Source organism: Amphiura filiformis, chromosome 17 (assembly GCF_039555335.1).
Source record: "Amphiura filiformis chromosome 17, Afil_fr2py, whole genome shotgun sequence".
NCBI classification, from domain to species: domain Eukaryota; kingdom Metazoa; phylum Echinodermata; class Ophiuroidea; order Amphilepidida; family Amphiuridae; genus Amphiura; species Amphiura filiformis.
In genome coordinates, this window is record NC_092644.1 from 64,145,240 (window position 1) to 64,167,861 (window position 22,622).

General features: G+C 38.0%; 1 protein-coding gene across 1 annotated transcript in view; it reads left to right on the forward strand.

Annotated features, from left to right (window-relative positions):
* Positions 1–22,622, forward strand: part of LOC140138156 (uncharacterized) — a 113,700-nt gene that overhangs the window by 80,627 nt on the left and 10,451 nt on the right. Inside the window, exons 45-58 of the mRNA XM_072160089.1 lie at positions 600–881; positions 1,494–1,520; positions 1,967–2,017; positions 2,405–2,431; positions 4,655–4,684; positions 5,948–6,001; positions 7,300–7,347; positions 9,339–9,485; positions 9,899–10,067; positions 15,965–16,096; positions 17,277–17,332; positions 17,999–18,142; positions 18,855–18,966; positions 21,740–21,809. Of these exons, the coding sequence (XP_072016190.1) occupies positions 600–881; positions 1,494–1,520; positions 1,967–2,017; positions 2,405–2,431; positions 4,655–4,684; positions 5,948–6,001; positions 7,300–7,347; positions 9,339–9,485; positions 9,899–10,067; positions 15,965–16,096; positions 17,277–17,332; positions 17,999–18,142; positions 18,855–18,966; positions 21,740–21,809 (1,349 nt within the window). The remainder of the gene's footprint in view (positions 1–599; positions 882–1,493; positions 1,521–1,966; positions 2,018–2,404; positions 2,432–4,654; positions 4,685–5,947; positions 6,002–7,299; positions 7,348–9,338; positions 9,486–9,898; positions 10,068–15,964; positions 16,097–17,276; positions 17,333–17,998; positions 18,143–18,854; positions 18,967–21,739; positions 21,810–22,622) is intronic.

Consider the following 22,622-nt stretch of genomic DNA (forward strand, 5'->3'; position numbering starts at 1 on the left):
TATATAATTGTGTTAATCACAGATATCAACTTGAGCTTTGTGTGCTTTGACTTCAGCATCCTTATCTATTTGTCATAGGCCTTTTCAATAACCTTTGACCTGTTCTCTGTGGCTGCATCCTCATCGGCACACATATCTATTTACTGATTGGCCTCTTCAATAACCTATGACCTGCTCTTTCTGTGCTGCGACCACAGACGAGAAAATATACACAATCCTTTAACAGGCAAAGTCCCTATGCTTTGTATGCTGTGAATTCTCGCATATTCGCGAGGATCGATCGTTTGATTGTGTGTGCCAACAAATCATGCTAGCGTCGCATGCCTTTGCATTACACAATAGAGCATTGTGTGTTTACGCGAAACGTGAAAGACCGTAAAATTATGTGGAACATGTATATGTGTGTCTGCAGTTTCTTATGTCGCACTCCATGGAATGATTGGTCATTATAAGCGGGTGATGCTGGGGCTTAGCCTCTTGGTGATCTGTATATTTTCTCCTTTGTGGCTGCGTCCTCATCAGCACTCTTACCTATTTATTGATTGGCCTATTCAATAACCTTTGACCTGTTCATTCTGTGCTGCAACCTCATCAATCAGCACCCTTACTATCCACCTGTTGATTGGCCAACTCAATATAAACCAAGAAAACCACCATGGGATTTACAGGAATTTCACCTGGCGCTCTGGCTCCAAGAACTAAAACCGGATATGGTACTTGAGCGCTATGCACCGGCTCTGGAGAAGCATGGCTACAACACTCAGGCGGCATTGAAGGCGCTTACCTGGCATAAGTTGATGGAGATGATACCCAATATAGAGCGCCCTCACACCCAAGTCATATTGAGGGGTGCAAAAAATGTTGAGACACCAAAAACAAAGGTACACATGCAGGACTAGATTGCTGTGGCGTTAGCTTACCTGAAGATTTAAAGTTCAGCAAATAGGTTCTTAATTTAATATTGCAAAATTTTGATCATCCGCACAATTTTATACACAATTTCTCTGTTATATAAAGGAAATATTGACTCATATAGGTCGAGTAAAACTGAGGATAATTACTATTAAGAGATTGAAATTGATGATGTTCTTAATTAGAAGATTTAGTTAAAAGTTGCATCATTTGTTATTAGTATACATTATGCTGTACAATACTATTATCTGTTTCAGTTCCAGTGACAGATGCTGCATTAATTCCCTTTGACCTTTGGATATATTGTAATTGGCAAAGGCATTTTGCTTTGAAAAATTAATATAGCGCTGCAGAAGTATGATCATCACATACCCTTCCAGTGATCCTACCGGGACAATTACAAACCATGCGGAGGCTAGAACAGATAATAAAATTAAGAATTTGTTAATACTTTTATACTACTAAATTTTACACTCACCTGGGTGCTTTCAACTCAACTGACACCTTTGTTATTTTAATACGATTATGCAAATAGTTATATCATTAATATCCATATATCTATTGTTTGTTTTCACCCTCAGCAAATCGACAAAGAACTTGTACAACAAGTAAGCACTGAACCCTTTATTTTGTAAATATTTTATTTGAAAATTAAGTTGCATATATTCACAAGGCTTATTCTTACGGCAGACATCGTTTTTTATAGAACCAGGTATCAATTTAAGTAAAATAACTACCAACTGTCCCTGTTTAATAGGGACTATCCCTATTTTACTGCAACAAAAAGCATAAAAGAGAGCATTTTTGCCATATGTCCCTATATTTACAAAAAATATGACTTTAGTAACGTATAGGAAATTCAGGAATGTCCCTATTTTTGAGATTTTAGGGTTAGCCTTCATTAGTAAATTACAACTTCCAACATTTGTGAATAAAGCTAGAATGGAGTGGTGAATGTTTAAAAATATGTAATTTATAGATAAAAAGTACTGTATTTATATGTGATATGTGACTTAAAAAAGTTATCGACTAAATTTATTTTGTATGGTTATAGAAAAATGCTTGGAAGCGATTGCATGCTCAAAAGGAAGAACAACGAAAGAAAGTAAGGGTTTGTTCCTATCAATTTGTTTGAAGTGCTACATTTTCTGAATTTCTTTTTCTTTTTGAATACTTCAGAGAAAGCTGTCAGACTTACAAGATAAAATATCATAAAACAATCAAATATAACATTATGAAATTGACAAATGAGTTTACAAGAAATTTAGTTGCCATGGCAAGATACGTTGTTTTATCACGGAAATGATATGAACCATATAATTTAGGATTTGAACTTACGATCTCAACACAAGATTAGACATACTCAAACCAGTAATATTAACCCAGTTTTCTCAAATTAAACCAGTTTAAACCAGTAATATTAACCCAGTTTTCTCAAATTAAACCAGTAATATTAACCCAGTTTTCTTAACTTTTATTTTGATGACTAAAGGGAATCAGAACTATTGAAAAGGACCACGTAAGCAAAAGTCATTTAAAATGCACACTAATAACAAAGGCACAGTGAAACAGGTTGGATTGGCTGAATGTTTGTTCATAGATCTGATGTAGGCCTAATGAAAATGTATGAAAGTATAGTGCACTCTAACTGTGTTGTGTGAAGATAGTCTTTATGGATGTTTAACTGTTGAATACATATAAAGTAACTTTAATTAGCAAAGTTTTGTAGACAAAAGGTCTAGAGTCCATTTGGCTGATTGGAGCAAATAAAAGATATACTCAAAGATTGCTGAAACAAATTGCACCAAACATAATGTTATGGTAAATCCGCCATCTTGGTTTGTTGCTCATGGAGGCCACTATAGTACCTCTGACATTCATCAACATGAGCCCGATATCGTACAATAATTTGCGCCTTTTAGTTTGAGTGTTACAAAGGTGGTACATGCTGAATGCAAACAAATTGAAGTTTGCACAGCAAAGTAACCCAGAGTGGCCTCCATGAGTGACATGCAAACATTACGGATCGGTATCTTTGATTCTACCTCATTGATATGAATACTGAGTGATGATAGCTTAGAGTTTGAAAACAGTGCACACTAACTGAGTGTTGGGAGTTGGGAGGATAGGTCTAATGAATGATTATATGTTGAAAACATGCACATTGAACTGAGTTCTGTTTGTAGATATAGGTATAGACCTAATGAGGATTTGACAACCATGCACACTAACTATAAATGCACAGATAGAGTGATGATGTAAAGCTTTTTCATACACTCAATACAACCAATCAGATCAAGCGTTAAAAAAATCCAAACCATGCATTGATTGTGTATGTGCACTCCGCATACTACGTGCAGTGCATTCGCACACGTTCGTCTCGCATAGGCTTGATTCATTTTTCGGGTGGGTTGATGCATATATATTTGGTTCTATTTTCCAATATTTTTAGTGATAATTATGTTATAAAAACAGCAAAAATCACATGGTTTTTTCTTCCTGTGTATGAAATATCAATATTCCATGAATCACATACAAGATCTTTGAATTGAAAACTGTTGAAAATAAATTATGTGTTTTCTCGATCACTTTACTGACTTCATTGACTGATATATTCACTATATGTTTACTAGATAAAGACAAGCTAGTTGTTAACTGTTGTTGATAAAAAAATAGTCAACAACTACTTGAGCATGTTGTTAAAATATTACAAAATTGTGAACCGATATTTTTCACAATCAATTTGGCACAAAACAGACACACATTCCATATACTGGTACCCGGGACTGGTACTCCACATTAAAGTGTTTCTTTCTCAAAATAGATAGCAGAAGATAATTAGTGTGTGTTATTATAGGTGCATAGCCTTGAAATGTGTGCGCTCTTCTTGGGATCACAGCATAATACACCCTCTTGTAAAGGCTGCAAGATCAGAACGCTTTCTCACATACAGGGACACATTTTGACATCACTAATCTTGACATGACAGCAGTAGAGAAGGACCAGTGTTTTGTGGTCTACCTGGCAGACACAAGCATGATTTATTCGGGATTCTTGTAGGCATGTGGCATTGTCATTGTTTTGGATACCTTGTGTTTTCATCAGATTTGTTGCCATTTTTCTGATTTGGCACCCCTGTTAAGCAGAAGAGGACAAACCTTACCTTGCAGCAGGTTTTAGTTTTTTTCTAAAGAAATGGTTTCTGAAAGGAACATTCGGTGGTTACCGTATATGCCCAGGGCGCTTAACAAGGCCATTTTGGGTGGGCGCTTATTTTTTACCTAGTTTACCTAATTTTTTCATAAGGGGTGTTGAATAGAGACAAATTTATGTATGTTTTTTAAGAGTCCTGAGACGTTCTAGTAGTTTTTCTAATGTAGAAAATGTAGTGCAAGTTTACACAGGACTTGTAGTCCTCCAGCTATTTCACCGTAGCGACGTCTATTTGTCACTTCAACATTGATGGTACCCAATAGCAAATTGGAAATTTCCTAGGGTGGGCGCTTATTAGGCACGGGCGCTTATTGGAACGAATACGGTACATAGAATCTTACTCTACACAATTGAGTTTTAACCAATTATGCAGTAACTAATCTACCACTTGTTGCTTTTTACTGTAATTAATCTTTGTAGCTCGCTGAATAATCACTAGTCTTCACATTAGCTTGCAGTGTAACCACAAAATATACAAGTCGTAGCATTTTCACCTTTTATTCAACTTTCTGATTTCAATCCTTAACAGTATAGTGCCAGTCCAGAATCACGCTATTCCGTAAGTCAAGCATTTCCCTTTTTTTTTTGCTCAATACAGCCTTAATAATTGAAATTATTATACCTCATTCATTCAATCAATCAAATTTATTTATTTCCATATATCATCCATGGATGATATATTGATATTTGGTCTTATGGACCCTTAGTGTTAATCATGTGTTTTCAGAAATGAAAGTTAACCAAAGGTATGTGTCATTTATTGACTTAATGAGTACTATGTTGCAGTATGACATCTACATAATGTATATCAACATGACGTCTTTCAACTATTTGACTTCAAGTACCGGAAATCAAAACTTAAATTAATCTTTCCACCTGTCATGAGTAAATGTAAAATAATGATTCAAATTTAGGTGTGAAATCCCTGGATCTGTATAACTTTTACCCGATCTTGGCAAAGTTACAAGTTTAAGTCACAATATGGCAACTGATAACAATACTATATTGTGTTAATACTTGTCAGGTAGCATGTTTTGTCAATGGTACTTTACAGTTCATGCCAAGTTCAGCACCTGTAGTAGTAGTAATGCATAACTGTCAAATTAGTTCTGCAGCTACAAATATATCCCACCCACCATGATTTGTAAAGGATTTTGTGCTAATGATCCCATCAATGCTGCGGTTATAAGCATTTTGGTTGTTGCATTATTGTGACAAGTCTATTATAGTGTGTCTCGGCTCAAGTTGAGAGTAATGCGATGTTTGATTTCACAGTGGCAGATTTGAATCAGGGCATTTATGTGTTTGCATCGCTAGCGTAGGGACAAATTGCCCTACTACGTGTGTGATTAGGTTAGCACTCGCAATTCGAATATACCACTGCAAAATCCAACATGGCGTTACTCTCAACTTGAGACGAGACAGACTATAGTTGATCAATCATTACAACTATTGATGAATTTGTAAGAAAGTAAAATTTGCATTACCTTTCAAATTATATCATTAATTAATAATAGTATCCATGCCTCCCCAATTAGTCCCTATTGAAACAAAATGTGTGGGTTTTTGAATATTGCTGGTAATTGTAGTTTCGATAGCTTAATCTGTCCTTATGGAGCTGATAGCCTAGAGTTTTGATGCATAGGCGACACAGGTATGATACAATATTGCAGACTAATGTCTAGGCCCATACATTATGGACATACAATTTATTGTGATGATATAATTATCTACTACAATGACATACATTTGAATTGATTAGTGTGATATGTCATGGTTTATATTTAATCTTTTTATATCTAATATATTATTTTGTTAACAGTGCAGTCCCCCCGGCAACAGTTACGTTGATTTCCTTATAGGTGTCTCTGAAGAAGTAAGAACTTTTTTTTTTTTTAAACAAAAAATATTGGTTTTGACAAATGAAAACACTCTTCATTCGTTAAATATTTTAGTTTCAGTTTTGAAATAGAACCTGTCTTAAAATTTGATTGCTTAATTCTACCTTGTTTAAAAAGTTACATATAGCCTTTAAATGTCCAAATATACACGTAGGTAGGAAAATATTCAGTTGTACTCTTTGTTTTATTAATTGAGGAAGAGACACTTTTTTGAAAAGGTGTTTGTTATTGTTTATTCATTTCATTAAATAGATTGTGAAATTATTATTTTTGAAAATGGCTGTTTTATTGGTGTGGTGCTAATTAATACCTTTTCATGAAGCAATTTTTGGTATGTTTAGATTAGGAATTAAACTAGAGAAAGAATTTGTCCAGAAAAACAAAGAATGATGTGATGAAAGTGTAATTACTATTGGTTTCAAGTTTCAACAATAAAATTGCAAATGGCACAGGATTACATAATAGAGGAATACATGCTTTCATTGATTAGTTTCACTGTCTAATAGAGAGGTTTATGTTTTGGATTAGTAGTAGCCATCTTGAAGGGAAGATTCAACCCTGTTTTAGATTTTCTGAAAATGAATACAGCTTTATTTATTTGTAATTCATAATATAGTTCATATTATCAATCACGCTCTTAGCTAGGATTTAGCAAGTGCTCATCATTTTCACCAAACCTGTCTGTCCAAAATTGGACCCTGAAAACATATTCCAGACCTTTGCACCTTCCGGAGGGTTAGTCAGTTCAAATACATGTAGCTATTGCTATAGCTTCTGGTCTTGTTTTGAGTTCACCGAACTTGAAGAAGCATTATTTTAGAATTTAGCATCTGTCAAATGCATTAATCTTGCCTGTCCCCAGAGCACACTGCCCATCCAATATGACAGGCAGACAGCTAGGTAACACCCCGATACCAATTCCAGGTCATGCACCAAACTAAATTGAATGCATAGCATGGAGGGTTCGAATCATGCTGCAAACAATATTGTAGTCAGTTTGGCTTGGGTATGCAGGAACTCTCTATGTTCTGTTCAATTATGCATCAATTGTTTTGTACAAATCACCAAGCCAGTTTTATCACTTGAAGCTGCTTGCTGGCATATAGGCCACTCTGTAAACAAAATATAGACTTACAGTGATTACTTATCAAGATGGCCTATTAAAACATGATTAAAAGGTACCCATCTCTATTTCTGATAAGTAACATAATTTTTTTATGAAGATGTCATACAAATATTTCTTCCTGCCATTTGCATTATTGCTACCACTCAGACTGACATGTACAAGAAGTATCAGGAAGATCAGGAGCAAAAGCTTAAGGTACCACCTCAGAGTGACATTTGCACATTGACAATAAACTAACCATTATTTGAAGTGAATAATACTTTTACAGATCAAATTGATGGACATCTCACCATTACTTTTTTCCCTGACACACTTTGCCTTGTGTCTACCAGGCAGATCAGGAGAAACTGCTTCAGTACCCCATGTGATGTTTGTGCATCGACAATAATCATAAAGTAATCTTTATTTGAAATGAATAATAATCACAAAAAGTTCATGGTAAAACTGACTCAATTCACAAATGGTGCGACGGTGATGCCCCTTGGATATATGCTGCAGCAAAGAAGGGCTGTTGTCAACAAGGCAGATGATGTCGACATTATTGTAGACGAAGCAATTTTCCCGATTGTCGACGAGCATGGACTAATTGCCGACAAAGACTAGTCATTAAAAATATTTCAGATAAGCGTAAGATCACAATTATTTACCATGAAATAACTTCTAGGTATAAAAAAAGTAATAATTGAATACAAGATGACAATGTTTGGGGATTAATAGACTTCATTTTGTAATGGGAAGTTACTGCTATGATATGGTAAGTCGCTGATGTAAATAAACAATGCATAACATGGTCTGTGAACTTAATAAGAGAGGCCTTGCATGTGACATATCATCCCGTAAATATGGCGGACTACTCAAATGCATTCAACAAAAGCATGATTGCACTCTACCGTGACAGTTCGTCTAACACACATAACCCTGCACTACGATCAAATAGGTTGATGACAACATTTGATTGAATGGACTGCACTCCGCCATAACTACGGTGAAGGACACCGTTTCAAATCCTTTGTTTGGAGCCAATCGATAAATTGATGCAGGGCCTCTATACTTGGACTTCATTGATGTATTGATTTGTCAAAAACTTGCCGATGTTGGATCTTGAGATTTGACGATTGTCAACAATGAAAATTCGATCTACTCGACAACAACCCTACATCAAAGTAGCTAGTAGTCACCATTTAGTGTCTCAGATGGCATCCTTTATTGGCCATCTTTATAATGGTTGATTGAAGTATGTAGCAGTTATAGTGATCTGTTTGAGAAAAAATGGACCTGTCACTTAGTCTCTTATCTATGGTACCTCTCGTTCACTGTATGTGTGTGTTTCTTTCTCTGAATATCTGTCAATATCTCTCCTTCTCCCTCACATTTCACATTTTTCACCTGTATATTATTCTCTTTGTCTTTCCTGTATATTTCTTATCTCAAGGAGGATTTCTTTTGCAGATAAATCTTGCTTAATTGACTCCTGGAGTTAAAAGAGCCCTTATACCTGTTACTTAACTATTTATTATTATTGCCATCTACCAGCAAATAGATTATAGATGCACTGTGCACCTGTTGTGATACGCCAATATTTCAATTATGCCACACACATTTTATACAATTTTGTTGTGATATTTAATAGAACCTGTTTTTCACATAAATTACCATGTCTTTTTTATTATTTTTGCTTTCTGAAGCAGAGTAATCCAGCAAATGATGTCCTGAGTGCGACTATATAGATATCAAAGTCACATTTTTCTCCATTGTATTTTCAAGGATGGCCATATATAGCGTAGAAAGAAAACAGATCATCATTAAGGGTTTGATGTCACATCCTCTGGAAATTAACATGTAGAAAAGGAACCATGAACCTCCCCTTCCCATTTTGTTTTTGTTAGACACCAAAACCTTATTGACACAACCTCCGGTTACTCTATACATGTAGGTTCAGTGAAAATGATCAGAAACATGATAATTTTTTTTCAGGGGAGCTGTCAACAGAGGATGATCAATCTAACATCTTCATGGGCAAGTATATGGATAATGTATTTCTATAAACCATGGATATAAAAGCTGTCACCAACTATCTCGGCCATCACTGGAGTTTAGGCATATGAGGATAAATGATCAGCCCTGTTCCAAAATAATCACATTTTGTTCACTCATGCTTACAATTTTTATGATTGATGTGTTTTCAGGCAGAAGAAGAGCGGCGTGCTAAATCTCCTGCTATCCCTCAAGCAGCGGGTAGCAAGGATCCCAGGGATGTGGTGAGGGCATTGTCAGCTATGAGGCAACAACTAGCTGTAGAACAAAGAAGAATACAGAACCAACTGGAAAAACATGTAAGTGAAGTAATCTTGTAACAGGCTACAGAACGTTAGGGAATATGGTTATGGTGGGGTGTGTTTGTGGTGGGGTGTGTGTGCATTTGTTATCATCTGTGAATGAGGACATTAATGTGGTACTCTGACTCTAACTGTGGACCTCCGGGGAACCAGGAACTGACCCTGCATTCGAAATATGTATAATTGGGCTGCAAATAATGGAAATAAAAAACTGAGAATCCACCCCCTATCAGTGCTAAAAAAATTAGTCCCTGGTTGATAGGGATATGATAAAAAATTGTGTATAATTTGTGTATGTCCCCGCTTAACCAGTAAAAGTCAGATAGTCCTAAGCAGCATGCCCATTCACTTTCAGAATAGAATTTATCAGTATGTAAATTCACAAACACCTCATTTCTAATTGTCCACAGTATGATCCCCACAACCAACCTAGTGATGGTGGTGGAGGTGCAAAGAAGGGTACACGTAGCCCTCAAGTTGATGTTTTTGAATTGGCAAGGAATAAACAGAAGGTGGCTGTACATAGGGAACCTCTCAATAGGCCTGCTGCACAAGAGTTCAGTGATCTCAAGAATAGAGGTAGGTACATAGGGAACCTCTCAATAGGCCTGCTGCACAAGAGTTCAGTGATCTCAAGGATGTAGGGAACCTCTCAATAGGCCTGCTGCACAAGAGTTCAGTGATCTCAAGAATAGAGGTAGGTACATAGGGAACCTCTCAATAGGCCTGCTGCACAAGAGTTCAGTGATCTCAAGAATAGAAGTAGGTACGTAGGGAACCTCTCAATAGGCCTGCTGCACAAGAGTTCAGTGATCTCAAGAATAGAGGTAGGTACATAGGGAACCTCTCAATAGGCCTGCTGCACAAGAGTTCAGTGATCTCAAGAATAGAGGTAGGTACATAGGGAACCTCTCAATAGGCCTGCTGCACAAGAGTTCAGTGATCTCAAGAATAGAAGTAGGTACGTGGGGAACCTCTCAATAGGCCTGCTGCACAAGAGTTCAGTGATCTCAAGAATAGAGGTAGGTACATAGGGAACCTCTCAATAGGCCTGCTGCACAAGAGTTCAGTGATCTCAAGAATAGAAGTAGGTGCGAGGGAACCTCTCAATAGGCCTGCTGCACAAGAGTTCAGTGATCTCAAGAATAGAAGTAGGTACATAGGGAACCTCTCAATAGGCCTGCTGCACAAGAGTTCAGTGATCTCAAGAATAGAGGTAGGTACATAGGGAACCTCTCAATAGGCCTGCTGCACAAGAGTTCAGTGATCTCAAGAATAGAGGTAGGTACATAGGGAACCTCTCAATAGGCCTGCTGCACAAGAGTTCAGTGATCTCAAGAATAGAAGTAGGTACGTAGGGAACCTCTCAATAGGCCTGCTGCACAAGAGTTCAGTGATCTCAAGAATAGAGGTAGGTACATAGGGAACCTCTCAATAGGCCTGCTGCACAAGAGTTCAGTGATCTCAAGAATAGAGGTAGGTACATAGGGAACCTCTCAATAGGCCTGCTGCACAAGAGTTCAGTGATCTCAAGAATAGAGGTAGGTACGTAGGGAATCTCTCAATAGGCCTGCTGCACAAGAGTTCAGTGATCTCAAGAATAGAGGTAGGTACATAGGGAACCTCTCAATAGGCCTGCTGCACAAGAGTTCAGTGATCTCAAGAATAGAAGTAGGTACGAGGGAACCTCTCAATAGGCCTGCTGCACAAGAGTTCAGTGATCTCAAGAAGAGATGTAGGTATATAGGGAACCTCTCAATAGGCCTGCTGCACAAGAGTTCAGTGATCTCAAGAATAGAGGTAGGTACATAGGGAACCTCTCAATAGGCCTGCTGCACAAGAGTTCAGTGATCTCAAGAATAGAAGAAGGTACGTAGGGAACCTCTCAATAGGCCTGCTGCACAAGAGTTCAGTGATCTCAAGAATAGAGGTAGGTACATAGGGAACCTCTCAATAGGCCTGCTGCACAAGAGTTCAGTGATCTCAAGAATAGAGGTAGGTACATAGGGAACCTCTCAATAGGCCTGCTGCACAAGAGTTCAGTGATCTCAAGAATAGAGGTAGGTACGAGGGAATCTCTCAATAGGCCTGCTGCACAAGAGTTCAGTGATCTCAAGAATAGATGTAGGTAAGTAGGGAACCTCTCAATAGGCCTGCTGCACAAGAGTTCAGTGATCTCAAGAATAGAGGTAGGTACATAGGAACCTCTCAATAGGCCTGCTGCACAAGAGTTCAGTGATCTCAAGAATAGAAGTAGGTGCGTAGGGAATCTCTCAATAGGCCTGCTGCACAAGAGTTCAGTGATCTCAAGAATAGAGGTAGGTACATAGGGAACCTCTCAATAGGCCTGCTGCACAAGAGTTCAGTGATCTCAAGAATAGAAGTAGGTACGTGAGGGAACCTCTCAATAGGCCTGCTGCACAAGAGTTCAGTGATCTCAAGAATAGAGGTAGGTACATAGGGAACCTCTCAATAGGCCTGCTGCACAAGAGTTCAGTGATCTCAAGAATAGAGGTAGGTACATAGGGAACCTCTCAATAGGCCTGCTGCACAAGAGTTCAGTGATCTCAAGAATAGAGGTAGGTACGTAGGGAATCTCTCAATAGGCCTGCTGCACAAGAGTTCAGTGATCTCAAGAATAGAAGTAGGTACGTAGGGAATCTCTCAATAGGCCTGCTGCACAAGAGTTCAGTGATCTCAAGAATAGAGGTAGGTACATAGGGAACCTCTCAATAGGCCTGCTGCACAAGAGTTCAGTGATCTCAAGAATAGAAGTAGGTACATAGGGAACCTCTCAATAGGCCTGCTGCACAAGAGTTCAGTGATCTCAAGAATAGAGGTAGGTACATAGGGAACCTCTCAATAGGCCTGCTGCACAAGAGTTCAGTGATCTCAAGAATAGAAGTAGGTACGTAGGGAACCTCTCAATAGGCCTGCTGCACAAGAGTTCAGTGATCTCAAGAATAGAGGTAGGTACATAGGGAACCTCTCAATAGGCCTGCTGCACAAGAGTTCAGTGATCTCAAGAATAGAGGTAGGTACATAGGGAACCTCTCAATAGGCCTGCTGCACAAGAGTTCAGTGATCTCAAGAATAGAAGTAGGTACATAGGGAACCTCTCAATAGGCCTGCTGCACAAGAGTTCAGTGATCTCAAGAATAGAAGTAGGTACATAGGGAACCTCTCAATAGGCCTGCTGCACAAGAGTTCAGTGATCTCAAGAATAGAGGTAGGTACATAGGGAACCTCTCAATAGGCCTGCTGCACAAGAGTTCAGTGATCTCAAGAATAGAGGTAGGTACATAGGGAACCTCTCAATAGGCCTGCTGCACAAGAGTTCAGTGATCTCAAGAATAGAGGTAGGTACGTAGGGAACCTCTCAATAGGCCTGCTGCACAAGAGTTCAGTGATCTCAAGAATAGAAGTAGGTACGTAGGGAACCTCTCAATAGGCCTGCTGCACAAGAGTTCAGTGATCTCAAGAATAGAAGTAGGTACATAGGGAACCTCTCAATAGGCCTGCTGCACAAGAGTTCAGTGATCTCAAGAATAGAGGTAGGTACATAGGGAACCTCTCAATAGGCCTGCTGCACAAGAGTTCAGTGATCTCAAGAATAGAGGTAGGTACATAGGGAACCTCTCAATAGGCCTGCTGCACAAGAGTTCAGTGATCTCAAGAATAGAAGTAGGTACGTAGGGAACCTCTCAATAGGCCTGCTGCACAAGAGTTCAGTGATCTCAAGAATAGAAGTAGGTACATAGGGAACCTCTCAATAGGCCTGCTGCACAAGAGTTCAGTGATCTCAAGAATAGAGGTAGGTACATAGGGAACCTCTCAATAGGCCTGCTGCACAAGAGTTCAGTGATCTCAAGAATAGAGGTAGGTACATAGGGAACCTCTCAATAGGCCTGCTGCACAAGAGTTCAGTGATCTCAAGAATAGAAGTAGGTACGTAGGGAACCTCTCAATAGGCCTGCTGCACAAGAGTTCAGTGATCTCAAGAATAGAGGTAGGTACATAGGGAACCTCTCAATAGGCCTGCTGCACAAGAGTTCAGTGATCTCAAGAATAGAGGTAGGTACATAGGGAACCTCTCAATAGGCCTGCTGCACAAGAGTTCAGTGATCTCAAGAATAGAAGTAGGTACATAGGGAACCTCTCAATAGGCCTGCTGCACAAGAGTTCAGTGATCTCAAGAATAGAAGTAGGTACATAGGGAACCTCTCAATAGGCCTGCTGCACAAGAGTTCAGTGATCTCAAGAATAGAAGTAGGTACGTAGGGAACCTCTCAATAGGCCTGCTGCACAAGAGTTCAGTGATCTCAAGAATAGAGGTAGGTACATAGGGAACCTCTCAATAGGCCTGCTGCACAAGAGTTCAGTGATCTCAAGAATAGAAGTAGGTACATAGGGAACCTCTCAATAGGCCTGCTGCACAAGAGTTCAGTGATCTCAAGAATAGAGGTAGGTACATAGGGAACCTCTCAATAGGCCTGATGCACAAGAGTTCAGTGATCTCAAGAATAGAAGTAGGTACTAGGGCTCACTGTAGGCTATTCCAGTTGAAATCCATACAACCCCCTATAGAAGACTGACATGACAGGGAGTGCAGATTTTAAATGGGGTTACCTGAATGGGTGACTCCATTTGAAATCTACACCCCCTTGTGTGGGAGATTAAGGTCATGTCTTTCATAGTTAGGGGGTGTATGGATAGCCCAATTTGAGAGTTGTAAACACAGTGGACAAGCTGCAATTAGATAGCTGCATGCCCCGGGTGTTAAGAGCTGTTCAAATTGTGATCACGGATATAGGAGTCACATCACAAAATACAGCGTCAATTAGTCTGTACAAAATAAATTACTACTCTGATTAAGAAAAATAATGGATTAAGCAGTTTTTAATGGCTGGAGCTTGAAGACTAGGCTAAATTATATTCCTGGCATATGTTACCATACAGCTAGAAAAAGAAAAATGTCATTCAAATCATTAAAAATATGTCCCTATTTTATGGTATTCTTGCATAAGCAGACCTGCATTCAAGTTTAAAACCCGAAAATGCGGGGACGCCCCGCATTCCTGCATTTCCGTCCATTGAAAAAAAAAAATCATTAACAAACCCCAACAAATTGTCCGATATCGTCTGGCACGAAAAGAATTGCGCGGCGCTTATACCTATTTAAATGCATTGAAAATGTGGTGGCGCTATTAAAAGCCTGATTAGCATGTGCTTGCGTGTTAAATTCACGTTGCCCATTGTAATACTTTGGATATGTATGAACGTTGCCATTAAAAGGAGGCTATTATTTTCGCCTCATCGCTCGGTGCATGGTTCATTGATGCAACATTGTATAACCGATGAATTGCGGATCTTTTTCGGATTGGTGAAGAGGTTATTTTCAGCTTTTCACTGTGTCAATGTTTCCGAATTCGGAAGGTTCGTCGTAATTTCGTTGGAATTTTGGAAGAATTTCGTTGGAATTTTGGAAGAATTTTGTTGGAATTTAATTCAGAATGGCTACCAAACCAAGCAATAAGAGAGGTTGCAGTTATACCAAAGACTATTCTGTGCAATTTCCGTGCATGAATACCATTTCTTAACATGTTTACAAGTGCCAAAAACCCATCAGCTTCCCCTGGACCCCCACCCGTTCGCCGTTCGCACACACATTGTCACTAAATTTTTAGTGTCCCGCATTTGGACTTTCAGGGGTTGGCAGGTCTGCATAAGAATCACTACTAAATCTGACTGACATCAAAGTGGATCCAGACATTTTCTACTCCTTTAAAGCTCCAATCGGGTGTATAACCTTTTTTTCTCAGCAAAATAACATTTGGGGAGGAGAGGGCATCACTTTGTGGTGTGGGGTCTGAACTATTTTACTTATGAATCGGCAAAATACAGTATCTGCTTTATATTATTTGGTTATAATGAGATTTTGCTTCTTCAAGAGAGTGACTTCAGTACTTTGCCAGAGCTACGTTGTGTGTACAGACGTACCACCTTTGATCACGCATATAAACATGCCAGTTCTTTTGAGTCAACATTCTCGATATAATAATGCACACTTGATGATGCAGTGAAGTCACATATTAGTTTTACTTGGGCAATTGTCAGTGCTCATCTCTTTAGGCCTATCTTCAAATCACGAACATTCACTCAAAGTGCTTGTCTACATACACATGCCTTAAAGATATGTGAAACAGCTGCCTTAACACTTTGGCGTCACTGGCTCACCCAGGGCTCGAAAAAATGTTAATTTCCCGGGAAGCAAGCTAAATTTTCCACAATTTATAGCATGTTTTTATATATAAAAAAAAAAGACACAATTCCTCCAAATATCAGAATTTCCTCCAAACACCAACATTTCCTGGGAATGAGCTTCCTGAATTCTCCACTTTTTCGAGCCATGGTCACTCACCGAGTGAAAATACTATACCATTTAAAGCATTTAATTCACCTTAATTTTTTTTCAGGATCCCAATCAAGACAGAGACTGAGGGAGCAGTATCCTGGTGATCCCAACTCGGATATAACCCTTGAAGCCCAACAGAGGGCGCTGTTAAGAAATCAGCAGCAACGTTTAGAAGACATGAGAAAAGCTGAAGGTATTTGTATTTCATAGTCTGGCCTTATAAATATCAGATTTAAAAATTAAAATGCTTAGACCTAACAAATTAAAGGCTCTGTTCTGGGACTCTGATGCATGTATGATGATCTAAGATATCCCAACAATGCTTGCGCTATTAGGGGGGTGTCACAGTTTGCGAACTGGGCTAGTTCTATGTGGACCTTAAATTATAGAAACATTTCTCATATCTGAGAAAAGAAAGTGAAGAAAGAAAAACCTTGGAAGACACCAGACATACATCAGGCATGAGAATTTCCAGTCAAAACTCTGGAACCAGTCTTTTTTATGTCAAAATTTCCGCAGTTTTATTTATTTTCAGCCCATTTTCAGGTGTTTTTGTCCAATTTTACGTGCTTTTCCAGCTTTTTCATGAATGCGTATTCCCATGCCTGATACATATGCTGGGCTTTTATATTGCGCCATTTCCTATAGACCACGGTGCACAAAAAACAACAACAACATAATTATAATATTTACAAAGCAATAAATAATCAACAATCTGAGTGAAAAACTACTATTGAAAGAGATTTGTTTTGAGATGAGCTAGAAGTACCGTTACTGATGGGCAGTTTATTCCATAAACCTGGTGCTGCAAGCGAAAAGCATTTATCTACGGCAGAGTTGAGAGATTTGTGAGAAAATATGGGCTCTGCAAGACGTGTGGTATCTGAACGAAGTCCAGAAGGAGATTGACTGTACAAGTGTGAGACAAGATGATAAATAATCTGGTGCCAGTCTATTCAAGCTCTTGTAAATATAAAGCAGTATTTTGAAAATGATACGGCCCTTTACTGGAAGCCAGTGAAATTTTCTTAATGTAGCATGATCATGTTTTGTAGCACAAAAAACCCATTTTTGAAGTCTTTGTAGTCTGTTAATCTGAGAGATGTTTGTTCCACGCAAAAGAACGTTTCCACAGTCCAACCCAGATAAAACAAGCGAAAGAACAATATTGCTGGATGTTTGCAAGTCCATGAACCAACGAATATGAGCGATGTAACGCAAGTGACAAAGATGTCAAAGGGGAATATCAATTGATGAAGTATAATTTATTACTGCAAGCATTATTAAAATCACAAACAGTAAGTTCATTAATATTGTGAGAGTTTTCTGCAGTAGTTTCTTCCAATATTTTTATTTTTTTTATTTTTTTACAGTTTCTAAGAAAGACAAGTATTCAAGTATGCCTGGTATGAGCCCAAGTGACTTTAGGGTGAGTGAAAGACCTATGCAGTAATCAATGTGAAGTGTATGCATATCATAAATTAAAAGCGCAAGTGTTATAGACCACTTGAGCGGGAGTATGACATCAGTTATATTAATTGTAGGCGGCATTTTCAATTTTCATTTTTATACATGCTGAAATGAATGGCTGTTTCCAATTTGTACAACTTTGTGAGTTAATAAGTCCTCTGGTATACATATATTTTGGTCTGAAATTACACATAGCAAAAGAATATTTTGCGCTGTTTCATTCTGTGTTTGGGGCTGGGGACATGTTTCTACTCATCCAGACTATGCCACTGGTTGTGAACTTTTTTGCAGTTATCTGTTTGTCCACATATCTCTCCAAAATAGAGGGTCTGTTGTTTTTAAGATCATAGCCTAAACTTGTTTAATCCTTAACAAAAAGCACAAGTGAATTGAGATCTTCACTATACTGATGCCAACAAATTGACAAAATTCTGAAAGAAACCAATTCAGCAATGTCCAAAATCAAGATTAGTTTTCTTTTGTATGATAAAAAAGCCTGATTTTCAAGAAAGCGTGGGACAAACAAGCCACTTCTTTACTTCAGATGAGTTTGCAAATTGTTTTGAATCAAGTGAATATTAAATTGAACATAACTTAAATACCTTTATATTTCTTCATCACGCAGCTATATGATACCCCACCTGTGCCTTTAAACTCTGATAGTGCCTTCATTGGAATTAATACGGGTGAAACCAAGATGCCTGAAGAATTACGGGTGCCTAAACCATTGGCTTCATCAAGAGATGTGCCAAGTACTTCAAGACCAAAGGTCAGTGACCTTTTGATTCAACTTTGTATTCATTTATTTAGAGAATAAATGATAGGAATTTTTGGACCTGCTTGTCATCTATCATAGGTAGAGGATAGTAAAAACAAAAATTCCTATCGTTTATTTTCATTCTTAGTCAGTTAAATATTATTCTAATGACTGTAAACTATTTTTAAAGCAAAAATTATGTTACCGTCATAACAACTCCCCTTTTTCTAAAATGAACGAATATTTTTTTCAACTTCACGTCTTTTGTTGCACATGCGAGTATTGCGTTTTGCGTTGACATACGAGCGTGTATGAGCGTGTTACGAGTTATCAACACTTGTGATGATGTGGGGTCGTCTACAGCCTGATAGACGACACCCAAAATCATGCGATTGTCCAATCAGATTATGTGTCTACGAAATAGACCACTCCCACTGTGACTAAGAATAGTAAATCGGGTGCTTTTTGGAACAATCTAATAACTGGCAAGATATGCACTGTAATAATAATAATAATTACTATTTGAATTACCAATATATAAATAATATAATTAATACAAGTAAGCAAATTCTGATCAGATTGTAAAGGTTTTCCTTTTAATTTTTGAACTATGACAAGTAATGCTTACTTTAGTATTTGAGAATACCAAATTAAAATTGTCTGCATTCCTTCAAATTTTGTATGCATATTTAAATTGCAAAATGCTCATATTCTTTTCTGACAGCAGCAGCAGCAACCAGACCCCCTGGGCTCCTTGGCCAGTTTTGATAGTGGTACACTGGATTTTCTAGCACAGAAGAATAAGGAGAGAAACAGAGCACTCAGAGCATTGGAACGTAAGTATCTTGTACATGCACCTATAATTGAAGACTGAATAAGTCTAGTTTGCCTTTGACGTCAGGGCAAGGAGCAGTGTGATTGGTTGCTGACCTGCACAGTATGGCATTTTTGGTCTGGTCTTCAAATATATGTGGGAGGGTATGGCCTAGTGGTTGAGTACTTGCCTCTGGTGCATGAGGTCCCAGGTTCAATTCCCAGTATTGCAACTTGTTGGGGTATTAGCTTTGGTTGAAAAGTGTGAATTTCATTGGCAACATGTGAAAATTAAATTCAGACCCCATGGTTCATTTAGAATTGGGTAAATGAACCCTGAGCATACTCTATCTTTCAGAGGGGTTGTTAAAATGTCGGTCTCAAGTATATAGAATATAATTTGTATGCATAACAGTCCAACCTCTTATCCAGACATGATGGGACCAAGCATTATAAATAATAGGGATCGACCAAGCATCGATGGTCAATCGAAAGATCAAATTAATTTGTTTCTATTGCCTTACATGCAATGTACAGCAGCACTGCATGTGTATAGTATTAAATCTACAATATGTTGCACAAAATTAATGCCACTAAGCTTTGATAACTGCATACTTCGGGTCAAAGCAATAACTAGACTTAGCTGTGGTCTAAGCCGTGTTGTGACCCCTTAATGACCTTTTACCCCAAAATATATGAAGACCCCATAGACATTGGCTAATGTCAATGCATGTGTGCACGTGGCATCACTTTGACATGTTATTTGTAGCAGAAGGGGCATTTTGAAGGTTTTTCGTCTCAGACCGGAAGTGACCCTTTCATAACCTTTGACCCCCAATAAAAAATATCACATTATACATTTGTACACTGGGTAACCACAATTCACGTGAGAACATACCGTTACTGTGATATGTTTTCCTTAGCTAATAAAATTGTTTGAAGGTATTTCAATTTTTACCTGAAGTGACCCCTTAATGACCTTTGGCCCCAAATCTGTGTACACCCTGTAGACACTGGGTAATGACAATGCATGTGTGCAAGTGGCATCACTGTCCTACGTAATTTGTGGGAGAAGATGCATTTTAAAGATATTTCGTTTTATACCGGGAGTGACCCCTTAATGACCTTTGACCCAAAATAAAATAAATACCACATACACACTGGGTAACCACAATTCATGTGTGAACATACCGTTACTTTACTATGTTTTGTTTAGCTAATAAAATTTTTTTTTTTTTTTCGTTTTATACCGGAAGTGATCCCTTAATGACCTTTGACCCCAAATCTGTGTACACCCCATAGATACTGGGTAATAACAATGCATGTGTGCAAGTGGCGTCACTGTCCTACGTTATTTGTAGGAGAAGATGCATTTTAAAGGTATTTCGTTTTATACCGGAAGTGACCCCTTAATGAACTTTAACCCCAAATAAAAAAATACCACATATGCATTGGGTAAACACAAATCATGTGTGAACATACCATCACTCTCCTATGATTTTATTGACTGATAAAAAATTTTGGAAGATATTTCGATTTATACCGAAGTGACCCCTTAATGACCTTTGACCCCAAATCTGTGTACACCCCATAGACACTGGGTAATAACAATGCATGTGTGCAAGTGGCGTCACTGTCCTAAGGAATTTGTGGGAGAAGATGCATTTTGTGTTAAAATCACGTTTTTGACCGGAAGTGACCCCTTAATGACCTTTGACCCAACATTAAAAAATACCACATATACATTGGGTAATCACAATTCATGTGTGAACATACCGTTACTGTCCTATGTTTTTCTTAGGTGATAAAAATTTTTGAAGATATTTCGATTTATACCGGAAGTGACACCTTAATGACCTTTGACCCCAAATCTGTGCACACCACATAGACGTTGGGTAATAACAATGCATGTGTGCAAGTGACGTCGCTGTAGTTTTGTGGGAGAAGATGCATTTTTAGTTGAAATCACGTTTTTGACCCCTATGACCCTGCATGACCTTTGACCCCACGAGTTTCATGTGACATGTAGGGGCACGGTCAATGATCATTGTGACCAAGTTAGGTCAAAATCGATGTAAGCATGTGAGTGCTAGAGCAAATGTAAAGGTTGACAGAAGAAAGAAAGAAAGAAAGAAAGAAAGAACCTGTAAGAAAAAAGACACAGCCGTGACTAACGTCACGGCTGTGTAAAAAACATGAAACTCAGCATTTTGAAATCTCATAATGTCACAACCAATGTGCCTCTTATAAGGGGTTCCAGCATACTTCATGGGCAATGATAACTTATGTTCAAAATTGCCAACATTGGTCTGAGTGAATCAGACCATTTCCACTTACAGACTCGCTAAATTCACAAATTAATCCCAGCCACTGCTGATCAGAATTCCCAAACTGGTGCCTATATATTGTTAATGTATAAGGCCATGTGTCATAAGTTAGGACCCACAAAAGGCTGACAGTGTAACATTTTTTCTTGAAAAAATGAAATGATAATGATATTTTCAAAATGAAGATGAACACTTACATGTACCCTTCATATTAATCTCATTTCAAAGCTTAGTTCTTTCATATTAATGGTTGGAATGATTAATTATGACTGAAAGCATACCACATGTTCATTAAAAAGTAAATTGTTGCACCCTGTATATCTTCGAGTACACCCTGAATATTGACTTCAGGTGTGGGTTAGTGAAAGCAGTTACTGTTTTAAGTATTTAATCAGCTAATTAGCACTAACCGTCTTGACCTAGTAAATCCTCATGTAACCTACTGATGTATTGTTTCAATTAATTTCAGCTGATTTAGACTCATTAGCAGAAGCAGATGACATCCTAGAGAGGTTTATGATTAGAGAATCACACGATAGGTAAGATAGCATGAGTATAATTTATTATTCTGATTGAAATTAAATATGATAGTCATTTGGATACCAAAAAGAAACACATACAGTAATTTGTGATCTTAAGAGTATTTCCTAAAATCACAGCTTTTTTCTGAGGACTGGTAGCAGAGCATGAGAGCAATGGCCAGTGTAATTCAACACTTTGCATTGAAAAAGAAACAAAAATGTGGCATTATTGCAACAAGAGTATGTTTACTCTGCAATCTTTATCCACCTGTTGACATGGGTTAAGGGCAGAGTAGCACTGGATTACTTTATCAGCTGAAACATTGGTGGGCAGATGTACAGTGCATAAAATTATTCTGTATTAGATGATTCATACATAAATTCTAGACAGTTCATTGGTTTGTTACCATTTGATATTTTTACCATCCCAACAATGCCACGCAATACATACAAGACATACAAGCCTCTGCGTATTAGTCATACACAGTATGCATTTTGTGTAGGGAAGAGACTACTCCACATGGACTGATCAATTAAGTGCCAGGTAAATCAAAATGAAATTAAGTCACAGCAGAACTTTTTAATTTATGTTTGAGTGTTAAGAAACAAATAGTAACTATCTTAAATTTGTGTAAGGGTCAGAATATAATTACTTGGTAAAAGATGTATTGTTCCATTCCACTCACCATTCTGGCTTGTGGAATGGAGTAATTTCACAATTGTGACGTACAGCAAATGCTAGTTTTAAGGTTACTCACATGATGTGACATGGAGATTTCTGTATTTCTGTCACTTTTTCATGGAAAAAGTTTTCTTTTAGGGGGTGTTTAA